The sequence below is a fragment of the Oncorhynchus mykiss genome, chromosome 6 (assembly GCF_057628025.1).
Source record: "Oncorhynchus mykiss isolate SJ-2025 chromosome 6, ASM5762802v1, whole genome shotgun sequence".
Classification (NCBI taxonomy): Eukaryota; Metazoa; Chordata; class Actinopteri; order Salmoniformes; family Salmonidae; genus Oncorhynchus; species Oncorhynchus mykiss.
The window spans coordinates 23,990,773-24,001,117 of record NC_143027.1 but is presented as its reverse complement, the minus strand read 5'-3'; the positions used below and the strand labels follow the sequence as shown (position 1 = coordinate 24,001,117).

At 39.7% G+C, this 10,345-nt stretch overlaps 1 protein-coding gene across 1 annotated transcript; it reads left to right on the top strand.

Moving 5' to 3' along the window:
• Positions 1-2,808: 2,808 nt before the first annotated feature.
• On the top strand, positions 2,809-10,331 carry LOC110525565 (4-hydroxyphenylpyruvate dioxygenase). The gene is made up of 15 exons (XM_036979693.2): positions 2,809-2,938; positions 3,227-3,330; positions 3,470-3,496; positions 3,787-3,849; positions 4,217-4,321; positions 4,427-4,469; positions 4,595-4,677; positions 4,879-4,968; positions 5,059-5,162; positions 5,292-5,369; positions 5,782-5,944; positions 6,128-6,199; positions 6,306-6,428; positions 6,608-6,724; positions 6,906-10,331. Exons 2-15 carry the CDS (start codon positions 3,328-3,330, stop codon positions 7,014-7,016), a joined length of 1,182 nt encoding a protein of 393 aa, XP_036835588.2. The 5' UTR covers positions 2,809-2,938; positions 3,227-3,327; the 3' UTR covers positions 7,017-10,331.
• Positions 10,332-10,345: the final 14 nt, after the last annotated feature.

The window sequence follows — 10,345 nt, the reverse complement described above, 5'->3', positions numbered from 1 at the left end:
GTTTAAATGTTTTTTGGCTAAGGTGTATGTTAACTTCTGACTTCTACTGTTTTCGCTTTTCCTAAACTGCCTGTATTGAACATTTTTGGATTATGTATTTGGATTATGTCGTATATCGTATGTGAATTAGACAATAATGTAATATTTGTGCCTTTTCTCGATCAGTTGACTTAAAACATAGAATAAGCTGTAATCAGTAGGCATTGTTTCCAAACCATGAACAAGCCTTCTTTATTTTAAAGGCATGCTCCGTAACTTTAGTGACTAGAAAGTGTTTTTTAAACCTCCCGCTTTGGGCTAGGTGTGCCAATTTGTAGTTAATACATGCATTATCTATGAGCAGAATTACTGTTTGACTTCAATTAGCCATGAAATCCCTAGCTGTGCAGTGCCATTTTCCCTACATTTTTCCCTAAGTGGGCCACCCCCCCAGCAATTCAAGTTCCAGCCAATGAGCTTCAGCCCCTCGCCATTTGAGTGACAGCTAGCAAAATGCACACACAGCAGTGCGAGAGAGAGAGAGAGCAATGATGTGGTGCACATATCTGCAAATATGTGACGTAGTACGCAAATTTCGGGGACCACCTTTTGCTCGTGAGCACTAGTTTTAGAATTTCTGGCTAAAAAGTATACAAAAGTACCAGAGAATCTCTTTAATGTACAGAATATGAAGAGTAACCATCTACCACTCCAACATCACACTGTTGTGTAAGCAGCACCATCATCATTTACTGTCTCTAATTGCATCTCTTGGCAGCAAAAGGCCCCCTGGTATTGGTAAGAAAAACCAACCACATCAGGGACAGTTGCAGAGGGAGGGTGTCAAATGCTAATTAGTGTGACATTGGACTTTCATTAATCAAATCAAATCAAATTGTACTTATCACATGCGCTGAACACAACAGGTGTAGACTTTACTGTGAAATGCTTACTTACTAGCCCTTTCCCAGCAATGCAGAGTTAAAAAGTAAGAAACATTTGCTACAAATAAAAAAGGTTACACAATAGTTACAGAATAAAAGAACAGTAAAGAGACTATATACAAGGAGGATCTGTACCGAGTCAATGTACAGGGGTATGAGGTAATTGAGGTAATATTTACATGTAGGTTGGGCTAAAAGTAACTAGGCAATCAGAATAGATAATAAACAGAGGAGCAGCAGCGTATATGAAGAGTGGGAAAGTGTGTGTGTGTTGGGTGTCAGTGTAGTATGTGTGAGTGTGTGGGTAGATTCCAGTGAGTGTGCATAGAGCCAGTGCAAGAGAGTAAGTGCAAAGAAAAAGGGGGTCAACGCAAATAGTCGTGACCAGCCTTTCAATGCATTTCATGGCTACAAATGTGAGTGCATGGGGCGATAGTCATTTAGACAGGTTAGCTTGGCACTCTTGAGCACAGGGACATGCTTGAAACATGTAGATATTACAGACTGGATCAGGGATAGGTTGAAAATGTCAGTGAAGACACTTGCCAGTTGTTCAGAGCATGCTCTTGAGTATGCGTCCTGGTAATCCATCTGGCCCTGCGGCCTTGTGAATGTTATCCTGTTTAAAGGTCTTACTCACATCGGGTACATATTGGGTACATATTGTTACACCAGAGAGCTTGCACGGTCAAATGTCAAATAGGGGTTGCTTATATTCCGCACCTCTCTGATTCAGAGGGGTTGGGTTAAATGGGGAAGACACATTTCAGTTGAAGACATTCAGTTGTACAACTGGCTAGGTATCCCCCCTTTCCCTATATTTGTCTTGTTTCACACATGTACATGTGTATAACCTGTATAAGTGTGTTGGGGGGAAATGGTCATTCGTTTTTTGCATATACCACTCGCCCTGGGACTGGGGTCACGGCCAGAGATCAACCATTATTGATGGCAACCCTGGGGCAATCAGGGTTAAGTGCCTTGCTCAAGGGCAGATTGACAGATTTCACCTAGTCGGCTCGGGATTCGAACTAGCAACCTTTTGGTAACTGGCCCAACATTCTGACCACCTGTCGGATAGTGTCACTTATTTCTCAAAAACTGAGTCCTATGAATACAAGGGGTCAGTCAGTGTAATGACCCTATGCTTGAAGGGAATTACAGAGTTATGAAATGCATTGTTTCATTGATGTATTTGATGTCACCCCCATTGGGACATAAAGCCACATGGCTTTGACAAGGTGCAACCTCTTGTTGTGTCGATCTGGTTGACTCTATGAAACTTAAGCTGCTCACTATCTAGGAAACAATGAATAGCTCAATCGGTGTCTATTTCTGCTGTAGTGAAATTTGACAATCTGTCAAATGTCATCTTCTGTAGGAATAATACATTTTTCAGCAGCCATCCCATTACATGTCCACACTAGGGTTACATGGTGTCCCCATTTATGCAGGGATTTAAACAATTTATTCCCATCACATTTTGAGACTAATAGGTCACTTGAGGAGAAGAACTGTAGTGTTGTAGTGTATCATATTCACTACTAAGTAAATCAGTTGTGCGGGCTGTCAATATTGACACATTGGGCAAATGTACATTGTATTCACACACACAAATAGATCAATGAACATTTATGGAAGAACCATTTTCATACACATGTTGATGATAAAGGATTTATAAAGAATGATGCAAGAGGTAAAAAACACTTTCTCATACATACTAATTAATTAACAGATTAGGCCACTGATTGTGAAAAGGGGAGGGGGGCTATTGTAGCCTACCAATAGTAATTACTGCAATGGTCCACAATAAGCATAAACTTGTTTCATGTCAAAATTGTGGATAACTGACTCCAACATACTTCCCAACGAACAGCCAATAGGAAACCTCAATGAGTGAACCTCCTCTCGAGACTAAATACAAACACATGGCCGGCCTGACTGTTGAAATGATTGGGAGTGCATTATGTCTGTGTCTTTGCATTTCAGTTTGAAATATAACATAAGTAGAGAAGGTAAGTGTGTTTGAGTAGAGAAGTGTGTTTGAGTAGAGAAGGTAAGTGCGTGCTTTTCTGATATTATATGTGATGTACACACCTATAAGTTATGTGATTCACTCAATATAAACGTTTGGTATAAAATGTCTTCAAAGCTCTATGCAGAGTCAAGCGTTCGATAACTATGATTTGTTTATGTAAATTATGATGCGACATGATTGTGTAACCTAAAGTGAGCATCACTGTTATTCTCTCTATCTTTCTCTCTGTCTTTCTCCCTCGCTCCCACTCTCCTCCTCCTCGAAGACCGGGGGCGTGGAAGTTCGAACTTGATTCTTGAACGTTTAAACACTCGACTTTATTGTACCGATTTTCTTTTCAAGCAGTTGAAAGGCTAAGGGTACAGGATGGTAAGATAAAATATATATTTACTCAAATTGTCTTATTCAATGTCTTATTTCAATTTCGCATTACAAGATTTTTGAGCTATTGAAAGAATGGTCTTTAACGTTAATGCTGATGTGTAATGTTTGGTATCTATCTATTTAGACTACCTACATGGACAGAGGTGAAAAGGTTAGTTTTTTAATTACTAATATTTTTGAATTGCCCATAGACATTTAAATGAACACAATTATTATTAGGACTTTCAACAAGTTCAAAGTATGATTCAGTAGTTGAGAAACTTAAACATTTATTTAAAATGTGTAAATAGCCTACCAAGATGTTTAAATGTACAATAATATTTATCTTACATCTAAGAATTTATAATTGCTATGTCATAAATGAATGAATGGGCTGATGCTAACCCCCCCCCCCCCCCCCCCCTACATACCAGTATTAAATTGTCCTGGATTTGTTCATAGCACGACCACGGCAAATTCGTCTGTTTCGACCACATCACATTCTGGGTTGGAAATGCCAAACAGGTATGAGAATCATGTGCCATTATGGTTGTTTTTCACTTTTTTTTGCATGTGGTAAATATTTGCCTGAACTTTCTCCAAGTTAAAGGAGTATTCACTGAGGGGTGGCTATTGGCTCTCTTAAATGGGTGGGGGGAAATAGGCATGCAACCTCAAAGAGTAGACCTCACCATTCTTCCTGCTCTTAATTTGATCCAGAAACTGTAGGTTTTCCACACCATCACCAGGAGGTGGCGCCCCCACCACAGTCCTTTACAGTTCACAACACACTATTATTACGTTTTTTTTTCCTGATAGTAAATGTACAAATATTGTATTGCTTGGGGATTGATTGTGAGTGGCAATATAGTTTTTTCTTCTGTTTCAACAGGCAGCATCTTACTATTGTAACAAGCTTGGATTTGAACCGTTGGCCTATCGGGGTTTAGAGACAGGCTGCCGGGATGTGGTGTCCCATGTGGTCAAACAAGACAAGGTGAGCAGAGTTGCGGCATTCTGAATTCGTTATGGCACATGTTTATAATAGTGAGGTAACTTGATACATGTAACTTGTAACTTTTTGGCTCTTTTTCTTTCCCAGATTATTTATGTATTCGCATCCGCTCTCAATCCTGGAAACAAAGGTACAGTATGACACAAAAATGTCATCCTTCATGTGGTTCGATATGATGAGATTGGCTGTCACTGACTAGTGTGCTACTTCACTCACTCCGATTTGAGTATACTTTTGTCCACCTCTTTTATTCAGAAATGGGGGAGCATTTGGTCAAACATGGGGATGGAGCCAAGGACATTGCATTCACTGTGGAGAACTGTGATTACCTTGTGCAGGTACCATAGCAGTCTTACCATTTAAACCAATGTCACTGCTCTTTCTGGAATGAGGAGAATGCCTCTTTCCTAATGAGATGGGTTAAAAATATTCTGTTGGATTGCAATCGTTTTCTTTGATTTATTGAAAATATTATAATTTTTTTATCTTCCTGGATCTTCATCACATGCGAATGTTTATCTGTCTATTATACTCTTCAGAAAGCCAGAGAGCGTGGTGCCATCATAGTGAAAGAGCCCTATGTACTGGAGGACAAATATGGCAGGGTAAAACTAGCTGTTCTCCAGACGGTAAGACGATCAATATCTGGTGAATCTGAGTGCCAAAAAGGAGATTTACAGTATGCTCAAGATTTGGGATGTTCTCTTATATCTCTATAGTATGGGGACACCACACACACATTTGTGGAGAGGACTGCCTACAATGGGCTGTTCCTCCCAGGGTTCCATACTCCTCTCCACCGGGACCCCTTGTTGGCCAAGCTGTGAGTATGAACTATTTTATCTGGTGTTAGAGATTAGAGTGCTCTTTACAGACCATTGTAAACAAGACAGAATTTGAGTGTTTCAGTTAAACAGTTGACATCACTGTGAAGCCTTATCTAACGTTACAGACCCAGTGGATTACTGAACTTCATTGACCATGTTGTGGGGAACCAGCCGGATGATGAGATGGTGCCTGTAGTGGAATGGTAAGGCATTGTGGTAAGGGCATAGGGATGTATTAACACACACACTGGCCTGTACATTTTATTCCAGACAAAAACATCCATGAACATCAGAGTTCTTCTACCACACACTAAATGCAGTATAAAAAAACCTGCAATGGGTGGATGGGGGAGGTGTCAGTATCATGTAACCCAGGCTGTTTGGCATAGGCCAGATGCTACTATGACTTAACAGTTTTTGAGCTGGGTCACTGGGGTTCCGCACATCTGGAGTCAGTTAGAGCTCCACCATGCAGCTCTGAGATAAAAAACAGGGATGGGTTTGATCTCTGAAGGGAAGGGCCAGGGAAGAGGGCTGTGGGATAGATATATTGTGGTCTTTCACCTGTCCATCCAACACACAGGGGTTCCTGAGGAGTAGGTTTTGTTTCCATAGGTACCAGAAAAACCTGCTCTTCCACCGGTTCTGGTCAGTAGACGACAAGCAGCTGCAGACAGACTTCAGTGCACTGCGCTCCATTGTTGTGGCCAATTATGAAGAGACAGTGAAGATGCCCATTAATGAGCCAGCCATGGGTAAACGCAAGTCCCAGATCCAGGCAAGTCATCGCCATGTTATTCAATATAAAATATATAAACTATGTAAAGAGGTGTTTACCAACGTAACAAAGTCATGCCATTGTCATCCATACACGTATTCGGTACCGTACCTTTAAAAAACACAGCATTACAAAAAGTAATGAGTAAAACTTGTACCTCGCTAAACTCACTGGACTTAGCAGGAGTATGTGGAGTACTATGGTGGCCCAGGTGTCCAGCACATCGCCATGAACACATCAGACATCATCACCGCAGTAAGTCTTTTCACACATAAAGGCTAAGCTCAACCCGGTTACTTTTACATACACATTCAGAGAAGATTGAAAGATTGGTGTGGTTAGTATATTCTCTTTGTTGTAGATCCGTAACCTGAAGGAGCGTGGCATGGAGTTCATGTGTGTGCCAGACACCTACTACCAGCTGCTGAGAAAGAATCTCCAACAATCGCAAGTCAGGGTCACTGAGGACCTGGACATTCTGGAGGTCAGAGACACAACTTTCTCTGATGTTTTAATAAATGTTTCAATGATTTGTTATATTTCAATGATCAAAATACCTGATAGTTATTTGCATTATAATGATAATTCAGTTAATTTGAACTTCTATGGTAGGTTCTTAGCTACGCAGCCTGAAAAGCACTCTTATGTCTGTTGCTCTGACAGGAGCTGAAGATCTTAGTGGATTTTGATGACAATGGCTACCTGCTCCAGATCTTCACCAAGCCTGTTCAGGACCGTCCCACAGTGTTCCTGGAGGTCATTCAGAGACACAACCATCAGGTGAGAGGAGCATGAGATTTCAGAGAGCCTTACCAATGAAACAATATATAACCAGTTTGATTTTAGGACTTTGTTAGTGTATTGAAAACAATTTAAAGTATGTAATGTTGATAAAGATTGATGTCCCGATCTACATTTAGACTGAAAACTATGTGAAAACATGTCTTTGTACTCTTCCTAGGGCTTTGGTGCAGGCAACTTCAAGGCTCTTTTCGAGGCCATCGAGGCAGACCAGAACGCTAGAGGGAACTTGACTATCCTGAAACCTAATGGAGTGTCTAACCAAATTTGAAGTACCGCTCTGATTTACACAATTTATATAATGTCCATCATCTCTGAAGCTTACATTTAATTTAGAACTATTGAAAATAATTTGTTCAACAATTTATATCTGAAGTGAACCAGAATCTAGTTAAATGACTTTGATGGATAAATTGCTGCTCTATGCACACACTATTCAAATTTAAATTATGATTGACATACCTTCTGGAGTCAAACGTAGGAATGATTGCTAATTATTCAAATAATATAGTGACGCTAAAATAACATAAAAATATATTTGACTTGATGCCAATTTTAAATACAGTGATTTCAGAAAGTATTCATACCCCTTGACTTATTCCACATTTTGTTGTGTTACAGCCTGAATTCAAAATGGATAAAAAAAATGTTTTTGTCACCCGTCATATGAAGAGTGGTACTCAGTGATATGTTGGATTTGCCCCAAACATAACACTTTGTATTCAGGGCATAAAGTACATTTCTTTGCTATATTTTTTTACAGTTTTACTTTAGTGCTTCATTGCAAACAGGATGCATGTTTTGGAATACAGTGCCTTGCAAAAGTATTCGGCCCCCTTGAACTTTGCGACCTTTTGCCACATTTCAGGCTTCAAACATAAAGATATAAAACTGTATTTTTTTTGTGAAGAATCAACAACAAGTGGGACACAATCATGAAGTGGAACGACATTTATTGGATATTTCAAACTTTTTTAACAAATCAAAAACGGAAAAATTGGGCGTGCAAAATTATTCAGCCCCCTTAAGTTAATACTTTGTAGCGCCACCTTTTGCTGCGATTACAGCTGTAAGTCGCTTGGGGTATGTCTCTATCAGTTTTGCACATCGAGAGACTGACATTTTTTCCCATTCCTCCTTGCAAAACAGCTCGAGCTCAGTGAGGTTGGATGGAGAGCATTTGTGAACAGCAGTTTTCAGTTCTTTCCACAGATTCTCGATTGGATTCAGGTCTGGACTTTGACTTGGCCATTCTAACACCTGGATATGTTTATTTTTGAACCATTCCATTGTAGATTTTGCTTTATGTTTTGGATCATTGTCTTGTTGGAAGACAAATCTCCGTCCCAGTCTCAGGTCTTTTGCAGACTCCATCAGGTTTTCTTCCAGAATGGTCCTGTATTTGGCTCCATCCATCTTCCCATCAATTTTAACCATCTTCCCTGTCCCTGCTGAAGAAAAGCAGGCCCAAACCATGATGCTGCCACCACCATGTTTGACAGTGGGGATGGTGTGTTCAGCTGTGTTGCTTTTACGCCAAACATAACGTTTTACATTGTTGCCAAAAAGTTCAATTTTGGTTTCATCTGACCAGAGCACCTTCTTCCACATGTTTGGTGTGTCTCCCAGGTGGCTTGTGGCAAACTTTAAACAACACTTTTTATGGATATCTTTAAGAAATGGCTTTCTTCTTGCCACTCTTCCATAAAGGCCAGATTTGTGCAATATACGACTGATTGTTGTCCTATGGACAGAGTCTCCCACCTCAGCTGTAGATCTCTGCAGTTCATCCAGAGTGATCATGGGCCTCTTGGCTGCATCTCTGATCAGTCTTCTCCTTGTATGAGCTGAAAGTTTAGAGGGACGGCCAGGTCTTGGTAGATTTGCAGTGGTCTGATACTCCTTCCATTTCAATATTATCGCTTGCACAGTGCTCCTTGGGATGTTTAAAGCTTGGGAAATCTTTTTGTATCCAAATCCGGCTTTAAACTTCTTCACAACAGTATCTCGGACCTGCCTGGTGTGTTCCTTGTTCTTCATGATGCTCTCTGCGCTTTTAACGGACCTCTGAGACTATCACAGTGCAGGTGCATTTATACGGAGACTTGATTACACACAGGTGGATTGTATTTATCATCATTAGTCATTTAGGTCAACATTGGATCATCCAGAGATCCTCACTGAACTTCTGGAGAGAGTTTGCTGCACTGAAAGTAAAGGGGCTGAATAATTTTGCACGCCCAATTTTTCAGTTTTTGATTTGTTAAAAAAGTTTGAAATATCCAATAAATGTTGTTCCACTTCATGATTGTGTCCCACTTGTTGTTGATTCTTCACAAAAAAATACAGTTTTATATCTTTATGTTTGAAGCCTGAAATGTGGCAAAAGGTCGCAAAGTTCAAGGGGGCCGAATACTTTCGCAAGGCACTGTATTATATTTTGTACAGGCTTCCTTCTTTTCACTCTGTCATTTAGGTTAGTATTGTGGAGTAACTACAATGTTGTTGATCCATCCTCAGTCCTATCACAGCCATTAAACTCTGTAACTGTTTTAAGTCGCCATTGGCCTCATGGTGAAATCCCTGAGCGGTTTCCTTCCTCTCCAGCAACTAAGTTAGGAAAGACGCCTGTATCTTTGTAGTGACTGGGTGTATTGATACACCATCCAAAGTGTAATTAATAATTTCACCATGCTCAAAGGGATATTCAATGTCTGCTTCTTTTTGTTTTGTTTTTACCCATCTACCAATAGTTGCCCTTCTTTGCAACACATTGGAAAACCTCCCTGGTGGTTGAATCTGTGTTTGAAATTCACTGCTCGACTGAGGAACCTTACAATTATCTGTATGTGAGAGACGAGGTAGTCATTTGAAAGTTAAACACTATTATTGCACAAAGACTGAGGCCATACAACTTACTATGCGACTTCTTAAGCAAATTTCTACTCCTGGACATATTTAGGCTTGCCATGACAAATGGGTTAAATACTTATCGACTCAAGACATTTCAGCTTTACATTTTTAATACATTTGTAAACATTTCTAAAAACATAATTCCACTTTGACATTATGGGGTATTGTGTGTGGCCGGTGACACAAAATCTCAATGTAATAAATTCAGGCTGTAATGCAAAATAATATGGAAAAAGTCAAGGAGTGTGACAACTTTCCGAAGGCTGTGTATTTGTTTTTGGCTTAGAAAACACATGTTTGTGACAATCAAAGTATGATCAAATATGTTGATGTACAATCCAAAGCAACAGAAAAAGAGCAGACATCATCATTAGATTTGAGCCAGCTATGTTATCAAATCTGGTATTAACAAGCAATTTTTAAGATTGATATTAACTCTGTTGTCTTAGCTTCACATTGTCTTATTTGTCTTACTTCTGAAAAAAAAATCATATTTAAGTGGAAGGAAGTAATAAACCACAACATGACTCAATAAGATGCACAATGACAACATGTCAGTTTATTGTATCCTTTCCATGAACTAAAAGTCTTTTTTACACTTTACTTGTTCATTTTGATTCCCCCAATTGCTTTCGTAAACTTTTTTAGTGCATGTAATAAAAATACAACTGCATTGTGACTCCTTCC

Bases quoted from the DNA above. Each gene is read 5' to 3' on its own strand.
- LOC110525565 (XM_036979693.2), top strand. The intron at 4,678-4,878 runs GTACCATAGCAG...TATACTCTTCAG, and splicing joins ACTGTGATTACCTTGTGCAG to AAAGCCAGAGAGCGTGGTGC. The intron at 5,945-6,127 runs GCAAGTCATCGC...TGGACTTAGCAG, and splicing joins AACGCAAGTCCCAGATCCAG to GAGTATGTGGAGTACTATGG.